At 42.3% G+C, this 21,979-nt stretch overlaps 1 protein-coding gene across 2 annotated transcripts in view; it reads right to left on the bottom strand.

Annotated features, from left to right (window-relative positions):
- The window catches only part of CIST1 (colon, intestine and stomach enriched 1), a 250,454-nt gene that overhangs the window by 32,060 nt on the left and 196,415 nt on the right, over positions 1-21,979 (bottom strand). For both annotated transcript variants that reach the window (XM_073655181.1, XM_073655182.1), the window contains one exon: positions 3,444-3,524. In XM_073655181.1, coding sequence (XP_073511282.1) covers positions 3,444-3,524 — 81 coding nt within the window. The remainder of the gene's footprint in view (positions 1-3,443; positions 3,525-21,979) is intronic.

Here is a 21,979-nt window from a genome sequence, read left to right as displayed (position 1 = left end):
CCTCTAGCTGTACCCCTAAGTTTATGACTAAACTGACAATTGGGTGTCAGCATTTGCCTTGTCTTCGGATTTGATACATTAAAGGAAATACATATATTTAGCTGTTTTATGAATGCAGTTCTTTTAGATAAAACTTAGAACTGATTTTTCAGTAAAGAAAGAGCTCATACTTATCATCTCTTTTAGCTACGCTCCTGTCATTGGGTGAGACGGGTAAACTAGAGACGGGGGGGGGGGGAAACCAAGGAAATAGGTGGGATGTGAGGCAAGCAAGGGGGAAGGGGATAAGTGAATATAATGAGGGTGGAGAGGGGGGTGGGGATAGTACAGTTAGATCGTTAGAGAAGAATAGGATGCTAAATAACCCCAAAGTTTTATCTTGCATGCTGACCAACGCCAGAAGCCTGACCAATAAGGCGGATGAGCTGCGGGCGCTTATATCGGAGGAGAGGTATGACATCGTAGGTATAACAGAGACTTGGCTAGACGATAGCTACGACTGGGCGGTAAATTTATTAGATTATAGTTTATTTAGAAGGGACCGGAAACAGGGGAAAGGCGGAGGAGTCTGCTTATATGTAAAGTCATGTCTAAAACCCAGACTAAGGGAAGATATAGGAGAGGGAGAAGAGGGGGTCGAGTCCATGTGGGTAGAGATAGAGGGGGCAAAAAATAATAATAAAATATTACTGGGGGTCTGCTATAAGCCACCAAATATAACAGAGGAGAATGAGAATCTGCTATTAGGACAAATAGACAAAGTAGCAAAACATAATGAAGTGATTGTAATGGGGGATTTCAACTACCCGGATATTGACTGGGAAACAGAAACCTGTAGATCTCAGAAAGGAAAAAGGTTCTTGACAAATATTAAGGATAATTATCTCTCCCAACTAGTGCAGGAACCAACGAGAGGGAAGGCCGTGTTGGACTTAATATTGACTAATAGGCCTGATAGAATAACTGAGGTACAGATAGGGGGGCACCTAGGTAATAGCGATCATAATATTATCGACTTCAAAATGCCCTTCAGTAGGGTTATCAATAAGGGAACAACAAAAACATTAAACTTTAGGAGGGCGAAGTTTGATCAGCTGATAGAAAACCTTCAACTTATTGACTGGCACAAAGTACTTAATCAATGGAATACGAATAGTAAATGGGAAACCTTCAAAAGAATTCTGAATACTCAGTGCGAGAGGTATATACCATATGGGAATAAAAGGGCCAGAAATAAGAGGAAACCAATATGGTTGAACAAGAACGTAAAAGGGGCGTTAAATAGCAAAAAAGAGGCATTCAAGAGATTAAAACAGGAAAACAGTAAGGAGGCACTAATGTGTTACAAGGAAAAAACGAGAACCTGTAAAAAACAAATAAAAATAGCGAAGTAGGAAACAGAGAAACGTATTGCTAGGGAAAGTAGATCAAATCCCAAACTGTTCTTTACGTATATAAATAGTAAAAGGATTAAATCGGATAATATTGGACCGATAAAAAGTGAGGAAGGCAAAATCATAGAGAAAGATGAGGATAAAGCTAATCTATTAAATTTTTTTTTTTTCGACAACTTTCACAAAGGAAATAGAACTAACAGGAGAAATGAGAAGTGACAAGCTTAATCCTCCACTAAGTATGACAAATCTAACCCAAGTTGAGATACAGAAACGCCTCAGTAACATTAAAATAAACAAATCACCAGGACCTGATGGCATACACCCACGGGTACTAAGGGAACTAAGTAATGTGATAGACAGACCGTTATATCTTATATTTAAGGACTCTGTTGAGACTGGGTCTGTACCACTTGATTGGCGACAGGCGAATGTAGTGCCAATATTCAAAAAGGGAGCGAAAAGTGACGCCGGAAACTATCGGCCGGTGAGTCTGACGTCCGTTGTGGGCAAAATTTTTGAAAGCTTCATTAAAGAGGCAATTACGGAGCCTCTTGATACTAATAATCTTTTAATCCCGAACCAACATGGATTCATGAGGAATCGCTCCTGCCAAACAAACCTGATTGACTTCTATGAGGAGGTTAGCTCTCGAGTAGATCAGGGGGAACCAGTGGATGTCGTGTATCTCGACTTCTCAAAAGCGTTCGATAGCGTGCCACATAATAGGTTGGTATACAAAATGAGAATGATGGGGCTGGGGGAAAATGTCTGCAAGTGGGTAGCTAACTGGCTAAAGGATAGAAGGCAGAGGGTGGTTATAAATGGAATATACTCAGATTGGGTAAGCGGCACTAGTGGGGTACCACAGGGGTCTGTACTAGGCCCAATGTTATTTAATATCTTTATTAACGACATAGTCAACGGGATAAATAGTAAAATATAAATATTTGCAGATGACACAAAGTTATGTAAAACAATTAATACAAAAGAGGACAGTGCAGACCTACAGAGGGATTTGGATAAGCTGGGTAGGTGGAGCATTAAATGGCAAATGAGGTTTAATGAGGAGAAATGTAAGGTCATACATATGGGAAGGAAAAATGGAAGTCACCAGTACTCACTGAATGGGAAATCATTGGGGAATTCAGAGATGGAGAAGGACTTGGGCATCTTGATTGATAGCAAACTAAATTGGAGTGCCCAAAGTCAGGCCGCTGCTGTAAGGGCAAACAGGGTAATGGGATGTATCAGAAGAGGTATAGCTGCAAAGGATGAGAACATTGTTCTCCCACTGTACAAAGCACTGGTCAGACCACACTTGGAATACTGTGCTCAGTTATGGGCCCCAATATATAGAAAGGATATAAATGAGCTTGAAAAGGTACAAAGAAGGGCAACAAAATTAATAAAGGGAATGGAGGGACTGCAATACCCAGAGAGGTTGGCAAAACTAGGACTATTCAGCCTGGAAAAGAGAAGGTTGAGGGGGGACATAATAAATGTGTACAAATATGTTAGGGGACAGTATAGAGATCTTGCCCGGGATTTGTTCAAAAGGAGGGATATTACGGTAACAAGAGGGCATTCACTAAGACTGGAAGAGAAAAGGTTTCAGCACCAGCATAGGAAGGGGTTCTTTACGGTAAGAGCAGTGAGAATATGGAGTTCACTGAGTGAGGAGACGGTAATGTCAGATTCACTACACCAGTTCAAGCGGGGACTGGATGCTTTTCTAGATACCAGGCAGATTTCAGCATATACTTAAAAATAAAATAAAATAGTAGGGTGATACAGGGATTTATTCTGACTGCTGGTTTCAGAGTCGGGAGGGAATTTTTCCTCAGGTGAAGATTGGCTAAATCATTTGGGGTTTTTGCCCTCCTCTGGATCAACTTTAGCAATTACAGAACTAACAGGTCGAACTTGATGGATGCAAGTCTTTATTCGGCTTTACAAACTATGTAAACTATGAGATGAAAGTATCAAAAACTTTGTATGTACTGTAAGTCCAACCAAAAAGGAGAAGACAGTAATTATTTAACTTACCATTAGAAGTTTCTGTCCTGTTAGTGTACACGGTTGTATAATTGGTTGTTGAAGTAGAGTTTTCAGTAGCATGTGTACCATCTGCGGAAAAGATATTAATGTCATTGTATGCAGGAAAAAAGTAAAAAACAATTAAAAACTGAAACTATTTAATACCACTGTGAATTTTAGGGAATTTGATAGAATAAGCCGATGAGTGCGTAACACTATTTGTGACTTTTAGAAACTTTCATCATGTGTTGCCAACTCTCTGCAAAAGGAGGATAAGAAACAATGGGAGAGGTTTAGGCTATGTTCACAATGTATTTGCTACATTTTTTTATGCAATTTTAAAGCCGCCCTTCACAGCACCAGCAAAAGCTTTGAAATTTCAGTAATCTCCAGCACACCTTTCTTTTTCCTCACTGAATTTGAGAACTGCAGCTTTTTTAAAATCTGGAGCATGTCAGTTCTTTCAGTGTTTTTGCAGCACTTTTTACCAATAGAGAGCATTGCGAAAGCGCAAAAACGCTGCAAAACGGCAGCAAACAGGTTTTGCTGCATTCTTACAGCATTTTTTGCTGCTTTTTTGGTGAATAAAACTAACTTTATTAAACATTAAGCATTTTTTACAGCAAAAAGCAGGTTTTGGCTACAAAAAAATTGCTGCATATGAACATAGCTTTACCACCTAAAATGAGGCAGCTTTCTGTCTCTGTTGTATATCCTACGCAATATATTTATTAGGGTTTTAGCCACTTTTTGAACCTTACTAGTCACTTGAATAAAGTGTCTAAAAAGGGGGTGTCACTGTGGTGTTTGTAAAATACACCAAATTTACTCAACTTGTTACTTGGATGCCACAGTGCAGACAATGAGGAGACAGTGGTACTTAACCAACACCATTTATTTAACTAACACAAAAAGGAAAATCTAATTATAAGTATGTATATATACAAGTAAGCACTATATGGTGGGTTTCAGTAACAGGGTCAATAAAGTATATTATTACACAGCATTACGACTAAATACAATATCTATGCAACGTTCTATTACATACACTGGTTATGTAGCAGTTAAATGACTATTAATGCCTTTAAGTCTCAACTTCACGGGCATCACTCTCAGTACTAGGCCCGTCCCGATCGTAGTCTCTATAAACCCTCTGATTGTTACACTGGCCGTAGCGGGGGTCACTGGTATTTCCCGCTAGGCTGCAAGTCCTAGATATGCGAGTCACTAAGTATACGCACAGGCCGTTCCCTAAGGCACGGCCCCAACCCACACCCTGTACCCGTATGTCTAATCTGGAAGTAATGGCCCACAGGAACAGTCCTTTGTACAAAAAAAGCAAAAGGTGCAGCAGCAGTATATAAGGATCAAAATATATGAAAACACTAGAAATATTAAATCTAGAAATCTAGACTATTTTGTCACTCAATGAAAGTACTTACAAAATGAAGGTTCTTAGCGCATAAATAGGCTAATTCGTGTATGCCCAGCAACCGTGGCAAGGTGACCACCTCCTGATGGGTCCTATCTACTAAATAGTCCTTTGCTACAGCTGGATCACCTCCTGAGCCTGGTTCGGATCTGGTCACAGGCTTCTACTGGCTCTGGGTGCAGCCACATGACCTGTCCTGGTCCAGGTTCTGGCACCAACTGCCACTTCTCGGCCCAGCCAGGCCTTTTAGAATTAGTCACTGCGACACTAGTGTCACCTGACAACTTGTTCCTATACAGCTACATCCATGGAAAATAACAAAAAAATGGCTTGGTCCACAATAGGGAAAGTGCTTGAATGGATTTGGTCACCTGGATCAACCCTTTTTAGCCATCTACATGGGCATGTAGGTCATAGGAAGCTGAATGAAATGATAATGATCTGATGTTTTATTCCAGAGAAATACTCATTTTTCTTAAATGCAAATAAGGTGTTAAAGCCATAGGCCGGGCACTGATCTCCCTGAGTGTTAACAGTTGAGTCATGCAGATCATGAAAACAGACTGTCAGTCATTAAATGTATAACTTTGCTAATGTTTACTCTGGAATAAGACATCGGATCGCAGATATCTAGATGGAAACTGTGGTGGTTTGTAAAAATAATGTACAATGAATGTCATAATATTCTAGCCTAATGCGCATACAAGAGGGATGCAATCAGAGCATGTGCATATTACGGAAGTAGCCAACAATAGAAAACATCCTCCACAGCTGGGAGATTGAATAGAAACCTCCACTACAAAAAAAGAGATTGATTTAATGTCAACATGGTGGCATTCCCTGACATAATGTTAGATAGGTTTTGCATGGCAAACATTATGAAGGTGTTAACTAATTTCTTTCCTAAGCTCCCGCTTTTTCTTTCCTGTCACATCGGTAACTTGCACGCCTTCTCAGCGCTGTCCTACTCACTGTGCTCACTACTCTGTTCCTCCCAGTGTCAGGCCATCACGCTGAACAGCCTCTTGCAGCACTCACAGCACTGCCGCATCCTCATGTGGCTGGGGAGTCTCCACCTGGCTATAGGGAGGCGTAGTCAGACTCTGCGGGAATTTAACTCACTGTGTCCTGCAGAGTTTTGCTTCCCTGACCTATCCCCTGACAGCAGGGAATATATTAGGCAGCTCCTCCCTCCACACCTTTCCTGAACTTAGGTTCCTAGTTGCAGTGCATCTTTAGTATCCCTCTAGTATCCTGTCAAGGTACATTATAGTTTTCTCTCTCCTGTTACCGACCCAGCTTATTTTCTCGTTTTGTCTGACCTCTCCACTCCTGACCCCAGCTTGATATTTTTAACCTGTGCTGCCCGCTGTGACCTCAGACTTTCTGACCATGGTTCTATTTATGCCCATTGTGCTTCACATCTGTGCCTCTGATCACATAGCGTTTAAGTAGAAACCTGTATTAAAAATCCTTAGTTTGATGGTAAAAAATCATTAGGGGTTGCATAATTTCTCCTAATGTGAAGATACTGTATATCTATTTAAAGGAAAATTTAAAGGAAAATGGATGATGACTATCCCATTTAGATAAATTATTGGTAGCGATTGGTTTCCTATAGGTAAGAGTCTGCAATCTCCCTTTTGAATCCTTCTTAATGATTAAATCCAAAAATGGTAGTTGCCATTTATTTACTTTAAATGTAAAACATAGAGCTATAGTGTTCAAATTCAAGCTTTCAACAAAAGGTACAAAAATCTCAGATCCGGAGCACAGGACATGTATATCGTCCAGGTGTCAACCCGAGAATAATGTCCTAGGGTCCCACCACAATACTTCATCCTTCATCCTGAAAAATGATGGCATTCTTCCACAAGCCAATGAACAGATTAGCATAAAATGGGGTACAAGGATTCCCTATCGCAGTGCCCATAAGTTTGTGATAGAATTTACTATAAAATAAAAATTAGTTGTGAGTTAACATTAACTTCAACAACTTCACCACAAGATGGTTATGTGGTTTATACTGTACAGTTCTAGACTTCATAAAATGTTCAGCACCCTTCATGCTTACCTAATGAAGAATACTGCTATATAAAGCTTCTACATCAATAGATGCAAGAAAGACCTCATCATTTACTGGAATATCCTTTTATTTGGTTTTTATTTGCATCCTCCAATTTTGTTTTCTTTTTTTTTTCAAAATAAACCATTTTAGTACTAAAACTGATTTTGTTTTTTTTATGTTATTTTATATTTGCATAAGTTGCATAGTCAATAGGGTAAAAAAAAGTCAATTGTCCATCAAGTTCAACCAAAGGATGGAAAAGGACAAACAGAAGGAGCACAGGCATGACCACAATGCATGATCCAGTCCATCGTTTCTTTCTGAAAGAGAGTAAAACCATGAAGATGTACAACCCAATGAGGGATACTGCCACAGTGGGTACGGAAAGTGGTTTTCTCCACACATACTGCTTAGAATTATCACCAAAAAGTTCCATCTTTGTCTCATCAGAGCAGAGAATCTTATTTCTCATATTCTGTGAGTCCTTCATGTGTTTTTGAGCAAACTCTACGCGTGCTTTCATATGTCTTGCACTGAGGAGAGTCTTCCGTCGGGCCTCTCTGCCATAAAGGCGCGACTGGTGGAGGGCTGCAGTGATAGTTGACCTTGTGGAACTTTCTCCCATCTCCCTACTGCATCTCTGCAGCTCAACCACCGTGATCTTGGGGTTCTTCTTTACCTCTCTCACAAAGGCTCTTCTCCCACGATTGCTCAGTTTGGCTGGACGGCCAGGTCTAGGAAGACTTCTGGTGGTCCCAAACTTCTTCCATTTAAGGATTATGGAGGCCACTGTGCTCTTAGGAACCTTGAGTACTGCAGAAATTATTTTGTAACCTTGGCCAGATCTGTGCCTTGCCACAATTCTGTCTCTGAGCTCCTTGGGCAGTTCCTTTGAGCTCATGATTCTCATTTGGTCTGACATGCACTGTGAGCTGTGAGGTCTTATGTAGACAGGTGTGTGCTTTTCCAAATAAAGTCCTATCAGTTTAATAAAACACAGCTGAACTCCAATGAATGAGTAGAACCATCTCAAGGAGGATCACAAGGAAATGGACAGCATGTGACTTAAATATGAGTGTCTGAGCAAAGGGCCTGAATACTTATGACCATGTGATATTTCAGTTTTTCTTTTTTAATAGATTTGCAAAAATTTCTACATTTCTGTTTTTTTTCAGTCAAGATGAGGTGCAGAGTGTACTTTAATGAGAGAAAAAAATTAACCTTTTAGAATTTACCAAATGGCTGCGACTCACTGTATATAAAGCTTCTACATCAATAGATGCAAGAAAGACATCATCATCATCCACTGGAATATCCTCTAATTTTATTTGGTTTTCATTTGTATCCTCCAATTTTATTTGTTTTCTTTTTTATTCACAAATATACCATTTTAGTACTAAAACTAATTTTGTGGGTTTTTTTATGTTATTTTATATTTGCTTGGTTGCTTAGTCAATAGAAAAAAGACAAATGTCCATCAAGTTCAACCAAAGGATGGAAAAGGACAAACTGAAGGAGCACAGGCATAACCACAATTTATGATCCAGTCCATCCTTTCTTTCTGAAAGAGCGTAAAACCAAAAAGATGTACAGCCCAATCACTTGAAGAGTCCAATCATGTCTCAGCAACACAAATTACAATCACAGGCCAGCAGCTGACGTCGGCGTGCACGTGATGGGATGCATGGCAGTAGCGTCACATGCTCCTGTCGCATGCCGAAGTCACAAGAGGATGAGCAGCGGTGGAGCTAAGGGAAGGTGAGTATTTATTTTTTTGAAATCAGTGTCCATATTACTACATGGATGGCTATGTGGCACATTATATTTTATGAATGACTATGGGGTGCATTATATTTTATGCATGAATATGGGGTGCATTATACTTTATGGATGACTATGGGCATTGCATTTTAGTTTATGGATGACGATGAGGGTGCATTATATTTTATGGTTGACTATGGGGGTGCATTATACTTTATAGATGACTATGGAGTGCATTATATTTTATAGATGACTATGGGACGAGCAATATATTTTATGGATGACTATGGGTGTGCATTATACTTTATATAGGACTATGGGATGTGCATTATACTTTATGAATGACTATGGAATGTGCATTATACTTTATGGATGAATGTGGGCTGTGCATTATACTACATTTATGATGACTATGGGATGCGCATTATACTTTATGGATGACTATGGGGTGAATTATACTTTATGAATTACTATGGGGTGCATTATATTTTATGGATGACTATGGGGGTGCATTATACTATGTGAATGACCATGGGGGCCCATTATAATATATGGATGACTATGGGCTGTGCATTATACTTTATGGATGGCGATGGGCTGTGCATTAGACTTTATGCATGACTATGAGCTGTGCATTATACTTTATGGGTGACTATGTGCTGTACATTACACTTTATGGATAACTATGGGCTGTGCATTATACTTTATGCATGACTATGGGCTGTGCATTATACTTTATGGATAACTATGGGGTGAATTATACTTTATGGATGAATATATGCTGTGCATTATACTTTATGGATGACTATGGGTTGTGCATTATACTTTATGGATGACTATGTACTGTGCATTATACTTTATGGATGACTACGGGGTGCATTATACTTTATGGATGACTATGGGATGCTTTATGCTTTATGGATGACTATGTTCTGTGCATTATACTTTATGGATGACTATGGGCTGTGCATTATACTTTATGAATGACTATGGGCTGTGCATTATACTTTATGGTTGACAATGGTCTGTGCATTATACTACATGGATGATTATGGGCTGTGCATTGTACTTTATGGATGACTATTGACTGTGCATTATACTTTATGGATGACTAAGGGCTGTGCATAATACTACATGGATGAATGTGGGCTGTGCATTATACTACATGTATGATGACTATGGGATGTGCATTATACTTTATGGATGACTATGGGGTGAATTATACTTTATGAATTACTATGAGGTGCATTATATTTTATGCTTGACTATGGGGGTGCATTATACTATGTGAATGACCATGGGGGCCCATTATACTATATGGATGACTATGGGCTGTGCAATATACTTTATGCATGACTATGGGCTGTGAATTATACTTTATGCATGACTATGTGCTCTACATTCCACTTTATGAATGACTATGGGCTGTGCATTATACTTTATGCATGACTATGGGCTGTGCATTATACTTTATGGATAACTATGGGGCGAATTATACTTTATGGATGCTTATATGCTGTGCATTATACTTTATGGATGACAATGGGTTGTGCATTATGCTATATGGATGACTATGGGCTGTGCATTATACTTTATGGATGGCTATGGGCTGTGCATTATACTTTATGCATGTCTATGAGCTGTGCATTATACTTTATGGGCGACTATGTGCTGTACATTACATTTTATGGATGAATATGGGCTGCGCATTATACTTTATGCATGACTATGGGCTGTGCATTATACTTTATGGATAACTATGGGGTGAATTATACTTTATGGATGAATATATGCTGTGCATTATACTTTATGGGTGACTATGGGTTGTGCATTATACTTTGTGGATGACTACGTACTGTGCATTATACTTTATAGATGACTATGGGTTGTGTATTATACTTTATAGATGACTATGGGCTGTGCATTATGCTATATGGATGACTATGGGCTGTGCATTACACTTTAAGGATGACTATGGGCTGTGCATTATATTTATAGGTGACTATGAGGGTGCATTATACTTTATGAATGACTCCGGGGTGCATTATACTTTATGGATGACTATGGGATGCTTTATGCTTTATGGATGACTATGTTCTGTGCATTATACTTTATGGATGACTATGGGGTGCATTATACTTTATGGATGACTATGGGTTGTGCATTATACTACAAATAGGATGACTATGGGTTGTACATTACACTTTATGGATGACTATGGGTTGTGCATTATACTTTATGAATGACTATGTACTGTGCATTATACTTTATGGATGAATATGGGCTGTGTATTATACTTTATGCATGACTATGGGCTGTGCATTATACTTTATGGATAACTATGGGGTGAATTATACTTTATGGATGAATATATGCTGTGCATTATACTATATGGATGACTATGGGCTGTACATTACACTTTATGGATGACTATGGGCTGTGCATTATACTTAATGCATGACTATGGGCTGTGCATTATACTTTATGGATAACTATGGGGTGAATTACACTTTATGGATGAATATATGCTGTGCATTATACTTTATGGATGACTATGGGTTGTGCATTATACTTTATGGATGACTATGTACTGTGCATTATACTTTATGGATGAATATGGGCTGTGTATTATACTTTATAGATGACTATGGGCTGTGCATTATGCTATATGGATGATTATGGGCTGTGCATTATACTTTAAGGATGACTATGGGCTGTGCATTATATTTATAGATGACTATGAGGGTGCATTATACTTTATGGAAGACTATGGGATGTATTATGCTTTATGGATGACTATGTTCTGTGAATTATACTTTATGGATGACTATGGGCTGTGAATTTTACTTTATGGATGACTATTGGCTGTGCATTATACTTTATGGATGACTATGGGCTGTGCATAATACTACATGGATGAATGTGGGCTGTGCATTATACTACATGTATGATAACTATGGGATGCGCATTATACTTTATGGATGACTATGGGGTGAAGTATACTTTATGAATTACTATGGGGTGCATTATATTTTATGGATGACTATGGGGGTGCATTATACTATGTGAATGACCATGGGGGCCCATTATACTATATGGATGACTGTGGGCTGTGCATTATACTTTATGGATGGCTATGGGCTGTGCATTATGCTTTATGCATGACTATGAGCTGTACATTATACTTTATGGATGAATATGGGCTGTGCATTATACTTTATGCATGACTATGGGCTGTGCATTATACTTTATGGATAACTATGGGGTGAATTATACTTTTTGGATGAATATATGGTGTGCATTATACTTTATGGATGACTATGGGTTGTGCATTATACTTTGTGGATGACTACGTACTGTGCAGTATACTTTATAGATGACTATGGGCTGTGTATTATACTTTATAGATGACTATGGGCTGTGCATTATGCTATATGGATGACTATGGGCTGTGCATTATACTTTAAGGATGACTATGGGCTGTTCATTATATTTATAGATGACTATGAGGGTACATTATACTTTATGAATGACTCCGGGGTGCATTATACTTTATCGATGACTATGGGATGCTTTATGCTTTATGGATGACAATGTTCTGTGCATTATACTTTATGGATGACTATGGGGTGCATTATACTTTATGGATGACTATGGGCTGTGCATTATACTACAAATAGGATGACTATGGGATGTGCATTGTACTTTATGGATGATTATGGGCTGTGCATTATAATTTATGGATGACTATTTGCATGCATAATACTTTAAGGATCACTATGGGGTTGCATTATACTATATGGATGACTAGGGGCTGTACATTACACTTTATGGATAACTATGGGCTGTGCATTATACTTTATGCATGACTATGGGCTGTGCATTATACTTTATGGATAACTATGGGGTGAATTATACTTTATGGATGAATATATGCTGTGCATTATACTTTATGGATGACTATGGGTTGTGCATTATACTTTATGGATGACTATGTACTGTGCATTATACTTTATGGATGAATATGGGCTGTGTATTATACTTTAGAGATGACTATGGGCTGTGCATTATGCTATATGGATGACTATGGGCTGTGCATTATACTTTAAGGATGACTATGGGCTGTGCATTATATTTATAGATGACTTTGAGAGTGCATTATACTTTATGGAAGACTATGGGGTGCATTATACTTTATGGATGACTATGGGATGTATTATGCTTTATGGATGACTATGTTCTGTGAATTATACTTTATGGATGACTATGGGCTGTGAATTTTACTTTATGGATGACTATTGGCTGTGCATTATACTTTATGGATGACTATGAGCTGTGCATAATACTACATGGATGAATGTGGGCTTTGCATTATACTACATGTATGATGACTATGGGATGCGCATTATACTTTATGGATGACTATGGGGTGAATTATACTTTATGAATTACTATGGGGTGCATTATATTTTATGCATGACTATGGGGGTGCATTATACTATGTGAATGACCATAGGGGCCCATTATACTATATGGATGACTATGGGCTGTACATTACACTTTATGGATGAATATATGCTGTGCATTGTACTTTATGGATGACTATGGGTTGTGCATTATACTTTATGGATGACTACGTACTGTGCATTATACTTTATAGATGACTATGGGCTGTGTATTTTACTTTATAGATGACTATGGGCTGTGCATTATGCTATATGGATGACTATGGGCAGTGCATTATACTTTAAGGATGACTATGGGCTGTGCATTATATTTATAGATGACTATGATGGTTCATTATACTTTATGGATGTTATGCACACGCCGGGACTGGCTGGCGTGAGCGTGATTAGTGATCCCACTGTACCATGAACCGAGGAGGGCCTGGAGGGGCATAACTAAGTATCTACCCGATCCGACCAAGGTCGCACGGCGGCTAACGACTCCGTGAACCAAGGAGGAACCCAACAGAGGGACCAGGTGCCACTCCAGGTCAGACCCCGGTCGCAGCTGTTGACCCACACCGGGGAATGCAGCAACAGGCAGGTTAGACTGGCATACAGACATGTGGGTATTGGCAGGCATGGCTGATATGCAAACAGGTGGGTACTGATAAGCACGGCTGGTATGCAGACAGGTGGGTACTGGCGAGCACGGCTGGAGTGCAGACAGGTGGGCACTGGCAAACACGGCTGGTATGCAGACAGGGAGATACTAGCAGGTTGGAGCACAAACTGGATAGGGTCCAGTACAGACTGGGATACAGGAACAGAGCCGCAGAAGCGGTAGACAAGCAAAGCAGAGCAAAACCGGCAGGAGCGGTGAGCAAACAGAGCAGAGCGAAACCGCAGGTGCGGTAAACGGACAGAGCAGAGCAAAACCCGCGGATGCGGTAAACGAACAGAGCAGAGCAAAACCCGCAGGTGCGGTAAACGGACAGAGCAGAGCAAAACCCGCGGATGTGGTAAACAAACAGAGCATAGCTAAACCCGCAGGTGCGGTAAATGGACAGAGCAAAGCAAAACCCGCAGGTGCGGTAAATGAACAGAGCAAGGCAAAACCCGCGGAAGCGGCGAACAAGCTAAGCAGAGCAAAACCGCAGACACGGTGAATAAGCAAAGCAGAGCAAAACCGCAGACGCGGAGAACAAGCAAAGAAGAGCAAAACCGCAGACGCGGTGAACAAGCGGAGCAGAGCAAAACCGCAGACGTGGTGGACAAGGCAGAGCAGAGAGGAACCGCCGGAGCGGTGAGCAAGACAGAGCAGAGAGGAACCGCCGGAGCGGTGAGCAAGGCAGAGCAGAGAGAAACCGCCAGAGCGGTGAGCTAGGCAGAGCAGAGAGAAACCGCCAGAGCGGTGAGCAAGGTAGAGCAGAGAAGTACCGCCGGAGCGGTGAGCAAGGCGGAGCAGAGAGGAACCGCCGAAGCGGTGAGCAAGGCAGAGCAGAGAGGACAGGGCTCTGTTCACACGGAACAGACAGGAAGGGACAAGCAGAACCAGATACACACAAGGTACTTGCAAGGAAGTAGCGAGTGGACTCCAAACTCACAAACAGAAGTACAGAGACAACGAGTTAGAGTTAGGTGCAGGTTCAGACACTGCAGGAAAAGGGAAAATACAGACATAGAGACAAACAGGCTAGGAGAGTGTTCAGACAGGAACAGACACTGTAACAAGATACAGAAGCGAGTCTGGGTATACGGCCCCCAGAGAGGCGGACAAACAGGCTAGGAGATAGTTCAGACAGACCTGGGAATACAGCCCCCAGGTTGGCGGACAGGCAAGAAACAGAACGGGACGGGACCTGGCACATCAGAGGCAAGGAGCCCTCTGAAGGTAAGAGTTGTTCAGGCACCTTCTTCTGGGAGAAGGAGGTTTAAATATCCAGTGACCCACAGCAATAGGCTGGGGACGCATTAGGGGTGTGCCCACAGCAGCTACAAGAATCAGGAAGTAACCGGGCCGCCGCCCTAAGCAGTCAGACCAGAGCATGTACACAGGAGAACAGGAGTACGGCTTACAAACTGGACTGAAGGTTAAGATGCGATCTTGCATAGTGGGAGATGGTGCACTATGCAAGCACGCCGCCAGGTATGTTACAGTACCCCCCCCTTTATGCCCCCTCTTCTTCAAGCCTGCAAGGGTCTTCTGCAGAGAATTTGGAGGCCAATCCTTCTCTTCAAGAGGATTACCTCTTCTGTCCACTAGAGGAAACGAAACTGGTCTCATCATCTTGGTAACTAGGATGCTTCCTCCCATCAAGCCATCTTCAGCAACAGATGAAGTGGGTGAAGTAGCAGGAACAGCACACAGGAAAGTCTCTCTCCATTTGTTATCAGATAGCACCCCGGTGGATTCAGGAGACAACTGGAGGTCCTCCGCCTGCTTGGAGGGGTGCAGAGACTCGGGGATAACCATTGCCTTGACGTACACTTTGCCAAGCTTACTGGATGAAGTGGGCGGCGTACCAAGTACAGGGTGTAGGAAAGTCTCACTCCAATTGTTATCAGGTAGCACCCCGGGGAATTCAGGAGACAACTGGAGGTCCTCCGCCTGGTTGGAGGGGTGCAGAGACTCGGGGGTAACCAATGCTTCGGAGTACACTTTGTCAAGCTCACTGGATGAAGTGGGCGAGGTATCAGGTACAGGGTGTAGGAAAGTCTCTCTCCATTTGTTATCAGGTAGCACCCTGGAGGATTCAGGAGGCAACTGGAGGTCCTCCACCTGGTTGGAGGGGTGCAGAGACTTAAAGGTATCCACCGCCTTGATGGACGTAAGGCCAGATTTATTAGAGATGGAGGGTCCATGCTTTGGGACCATCTTAAGTCTGGTTTCAGAGATGACATGTCGGTGAGGCGGGACGGTACCTGAAGCCAGATCATTGGTACAATCATCGAGACTGTGTGGGGACATTGCCTCCGCTTCTCTTCCTTCGGAGACTTCAGCGCACAGCGAGTCAGCGACTAGTAGATCTGGTGAAGAAACTGCTAACTGTCCTGAAGATATGGTAACTGGACACCACTTGTACCTTAGCAGTCCCCCAGGATACACCATGCTGGGTCTCCAAACCTGAGCGGGCACTAGATCTCTCGGCTCTGGACGACTTGTGGGTAAACCAGTCAGCACCTGGAATGTAAGCTTCTTCATGTGTAATGCTCCAATCTGGAGCTTAATTTGTACAGACATATTTTGACTGTTTCTGAGTAGGGCTCGTCCTTCCCCTGACAATGCCCAAACCGGCTTCTGGAGTCTTCGGACGGGAATCTAACACTGACTCTTCAAGGCTTTAAGCCCGAAACTTCCGGTTAATCCGAGGCCTTCACTTGCCACGGAGACAGTCATGGTCATCTGTGGAGAGGAAACACTAACGCCAAGGGCAGCCTCTCCTACAGGCCTAATGTCTAGGGATTCTCCAACCTTCGCTGGATAAAGACCGTCAGGGGGTCCCAAACCACCGCAGCGGGACCGCAATCCTATTTTGTGACTGAGTTCTGGCTTCTGCTTTGCCTGACGAACATGTTCAACCTTCATGGATTCAGTGCGGGTAGCTGCTTCTACAGGCTGGGGAACAGGAGGTCTTTGGGAGGACAGAACCTGGCGTGATGGTTTGCCTCTATGCCTTGCCCTTCTGGACTGCCTCTTGAGGTTGAGAAGAGAAGTATTCGCCGGAGCGTAGTCATCCTGTGTGGATTCTGGGTGGGCAGCAGTCTCTTCAGGCAGGAGAACTGATGAGCTACCCACACACATTACCCATCGGGGCTGCTCCGGGATATTGGGAAGGGAAGCTTTAGCAGAGGCTTCAGGATTAGGGTCATCGAAGACCATTAGAAATGCCACCAGGAAGTCCTGCAGATCAAAGACGATAGGATCCCATGCTTCCCATAGGGGGGTGATCCATTTCAAGGCGTCACCCGCTAGGTAGGACATCATAAATGCCACTTTAACCCGATCAATAGGAAAATAGTGAGCATAGAAATTGAAATGCAGCATGCATTGCTCCACAAATGCACGGCTTCGTTTTGGATCCCCATAGTACCGTGGTGGATCCGCAGGAACGAGTGCTGATAGATCCATTTGGGCTGATGCGTAAATCGCCTGGGCCATAGCTTGAGAAAAAAATTTTTCTTGGTGCACGTATTCGCCAGACAAGGATTCAAAATGTCTCTGAGAGCGAAAGGCCGTGGAGCTCAACGGGAACCATGGCCTGAGCAAACTGTTATGCACACGCCCGGACTGGCTGGCTTGAGCGTGATTAGTGATCCCACTGTACCATGAACCGAGGAGTGCCTGGAGGGGTGTAACTAAGTATCTACCCGATCCGACCAAGGTCGCACGGCGGCTAACGACTCCGTGAACCAAGGAGGAACTGAACAGAGGGACCAGGTGCCACTCCAGGTCAGACCCCGGTCACAGCTGTTGACCCACACCGGGGAATGCAGGAACAGGCAGGTTAGACTGGCATACAGACAGGTGGGTATTGGCAGGCACGGCTGATATGCAAACAGGTGGGTACTGATAAGCACGGCTGGTATGCAGACAGGTGGGTACTGGCGAGCACGCCTGGAGTGCAGACAGGTGGGCACTGGCAAACACGGCTGGTATGCAGACAGGGAGATACTAGCAGGTTGGAGCACAGGCTGGATAGGGTCCAGTACAGACTGGGATACAGGAACAGAGCCGCAGATGCGGTAGACAAGCAAAGCAGAGCAAAACCGCCGGAGCGGTGAGCAAACAGAGCAGAGCGAAACCGCAGGTGTGGTAAACGGACAGAGCAGAGCAAAACCCGCGGATGCGGTAAACGAACAGAGCAGAGCAAAGCCCGCAGGTGCGGTAAATGGACAGAGCAGAGCAAAACCCGCGGATGCGGTAAAGGAACAGAGCAGAGCAAAACCTGCAGGTGCGGTAAATGGACAGAGCAAAGCAAAACCCGCAGGTGCGGTAAATGAACAGAGCAAGGCAAAACCCGCAGAAGCGGCGAACAAGCCAAGCAGAGCAAAACCGCAAATGCGGCGAACAAGCCAAGCAGAGCAAAACCGCAGACGCGGTGAGCAAGCAAAGCAGAGCAAAACCGCAGACGCGGAGAACAAGCAAAGCAGAGCAAAACCGCAGACGCGGTGAACAAGCGGAGCAGAGCAAAACCGCAGACGTGGTGGACAAGGCAGAGCAGAGAGGAACCGCCGGAGCAGTGAGCAAGACAGAGCAGAGAGGAACCGCCGGAGCGGTGAGCAAGACAGAGCAGAGAGGAACCGCCGGAGCGGTGAGCAAGGCAGAGCAGAGAGAAACCGCCAGAGCGGTGAGCAAGGCAGAGCAGAGAGAAACCGCCAGAGCGGTGAGCAAGGTAGAGCAGAGAAGAACCGCCGGAGCGGAGAGCAAGGCGGAGCAGAGAGGAACCGCCGAAGCGGTGAGCAAGGCAGAGCAGAGAGGACAGGGCTCTGTTCACACGGAACAGACAGGAAGGGACAAGCAGAACCAGATACACACAAGGTACTTGCAAGGAAGTAGCGAGTGGACTCCAAACTCACAAACAGAAGTACAGAGACAACGAGTTAGAGTTAGGTGCAGGTTCAGACACTGCAGGAAAAGGGAAAATACAGACATAGAGATAAACAGGCTAGGAGAGTGTTCAGACAGGAACAGACACTGCAACAAGATACAGGAGCTGGTCTGGGTATACGGCCCCCAGAGAGGCGGACAAACAGGCTAGGAGATAGTTCAGACAGGCCTGGGAATACAGCCCCCAGGTTGGCGGACAGGCAAGAAACAGAACGGGACGGGACCTGGCACATCAGAGGCAAGGAGCCCTCTGAAGGTAAGAGTTGCTCAGGCAACTTCTTCTGGGAGAAGGAGGTTTAAATATCCAGTGACCCACAGCAATAGGCTGGGACGCATTAGGGGTGTGCCCACAGCAGCTACAAGAATCAGGAAGTACCCGGGCCACCGCCCTAAGCAGTCAGACCAGAGCATGCACACAGTAGAACAGGAGCACGGCTTACAAACTGGACTGAAGGTTAAGATGCGATCTTGCATAGTGGGAGATGGTGCACTATGCAAGCACGCCGCCAGGTATGTTACAATGGATGCATTATACTTTATGGATGACTATGGGATGTTTTATGCTTTATGGATGACTATGTTCTGTGCATTATACTTTATGGATGACTATGGGCTGTGCATTATACTTTATGGATGACTATGGGCTGTGCGTTATACTTTATGGTTGACAATGGTCTGTTCATTATACTACATGGATGACTATGGGCTGTGCATTATACTGCAAGTTGGATGACTATGGGATGTGCATTGTACTTTATGGATGATTATGGGCTGTGCATTATAATTTATCGATGACTGTGCATGCATAATACTTTAAGGATCACTATGGGGTTGCATTATACTATATGGATGACTGGGCTGTGGACTATACTTTATGGATGACTATGGGCTGTACATTATACTTTATGGATGATTATGGGCTGTGCATTATACTACATGGATGACTATAGGATGTGCATTATACTTTATGGTTGATTATGGTCTGTGCATTATACTACATGGATGACTATGGGCGGTGCAATATACTACAAGTAGGATGACTATGGCATGTGCATTGTATTTTATGGATGATTATGGGCTGCGCTTTATAATTTATGGAAGAATATGTGCTGTACATTATACTTTATGCATGACTATGGGCTGTGCATTATACCTTATGGATAACTATGGGGTGAATTATACTTTATGGATGACTATGTGCTGTGCATTATACTTTATGGATGACTATTGGCTTTACATTATAATTTATGGATGACTACGTGCTGTGCATTATACTTTATGGATGACTATGGGCTGTGATTATACTTCATGGATAACTATGGGTTGTGCATTATACTTTATGGATGACTATGGGCTGTGCATTATACTTTATGGATGACTATGAGGTGCATTATATTTTATGGATGACTATGGGATGTGCATTATACTTCATGGATGACTATGGGCTGTGAATTATACTTTATGGATAACTATGGGTTGTGCATTATACTTTATGGATGACTATGGGCTGTGCATTATACTTTATGGATGACTATGGGCTGTGCATTATACTTTATGGATGACTATGGGGTATAATATATAAATATATGGGGTGCATTATATTTTATGGATGACTATGGGATGTGCACTATACTTTATGGATGATTATGGGCTGTGCAATATAATTTATGGAAGAATATGTTCTGTACATTATACTTTATGGATGACTATAGGCTGTGCATTATACTTCATGGATAACTATGGGGTGAATTATACTTTATGGATGACTATAGGCTGTGCATTATACTTCATGGATAACTATGGGGTGAATTATACTTTATGGATGACTATGTGCTGTGCATTATACTTTATGGATGACTATGGGCTGTGCATTATACTTTATGGATGACTACGTGCTGTGCATTATACTTTCAGGATGACTATGGGCTGTGCATTATACTTTATGGATGACTATGGGGTGCATTATATGTTATGGATGACTATGGGATGTGCATTATACTTTATGGATGACTATGGGCTGTGAATTATACTTTATGGATAACTAGGGGTTGTGCATTATACTTTATGGATGACTATGGGCTGTGCATTATACTTTATGGATGAGTATGGGGTGAATTATACTTTATGGATGACTATGGGGTGCATTATATTATATGGATGACTATGGGATGTGCACTATACTTTATGGATGACTATGGGCTGTGAATTATACTTTAAAGATGACTATGGCTTTGTGAAAACACAAAGTAATTATGTCAGTAAATTAGAATAAGTAACAAAAAACACCTGCAAAGGCTTCTGATACGTTTAAAAAGGTCCCTTAGTCTGTTTCAGTAAGCTCCACAATCATGAGGAAGACTTGGCACCTGTCCACACTGCCAAAAGTACCAATACCTGGTTTAAAAACAACAGTATCACTGTGCTTGATTGGCCAGCAAACTCGCCTGACCTTAACTCCATAGAGAATCTATGGGGTATTGTCAAGAGGAAGATAAGAGATACCAGACTCAACAATGCAGACAAGCTGAAGGCTGCTATCAAAGCCACCTGGGCTTCCATAACACCTCAGCAGTGCCACAGGCTGATTGCCCCCTTGCCACGCTGCATTGATGCAATAATTGATACAAAAGGATCCCCGACCAAGTATTGAGAGCATTTACTGAACATACATTTCAGTAGGCCAACATTTCGGATTTTAGAAACATTTTTCAAGCTGTTGTTATAAAGTATTCTAATTTACTGAGATAATGACTTCTGTGTTTTCATTGGCTGTAAGCCATAATCATCAACATTAACAGAAGCAAACACTTGAAATAGATCACTCTGTTTGTAATGACTCTATATAATATATGAGTTTCACTTTTTGAACTGAAGAACTGAAATAAATTAACTTTTGGATGACATTCTAATTTTGTGAGAAGCACCTGTGTATACCAGGATTAGGAACATATATACCAGGAGGGAGGGCGCATATACTGTATATATATATATATATATATATATATATATATATACAGTCATATGAAAAAGTTTGGGCACCCCTATTAATCTTAAGCTTAATGTTTTATAAAAATTGGTGTTTTTGCAACAGCTATTTCAGTTTGATATATGTAATAACTGTTGGACACAGTAATGTTTCTGCCTTGAAATGAGGTTTATTGTGCTAACAGAAAATGTGCAATCTGCATTCAAACAAAATTTGACCGGTGCATAAGTATGGGCACCCTT

Source organism: Phyllobates terribilis, unplaced genomic scaffold (genome assembly GCF_046119375.1).
Source record: "Phyllobates terribilis strain yellow unplaced genomic scaffold, ASM4611937v1 Scaffold_1__5_contigs__length_1240528914, whole genome shotgun sequence".
Classification (NCBI taxonomy): Eukaryota; Metazoa; Chordata; class Amphibia; order Anura; family Dendrobatidae; genus Phyllobates; species Phyllobates terribilis.
The sequence above is the reverse complement of the archived record's forward strand: the minus strand, read 5'-3'. Positions and strand labels throughout refer to the sequence as shown.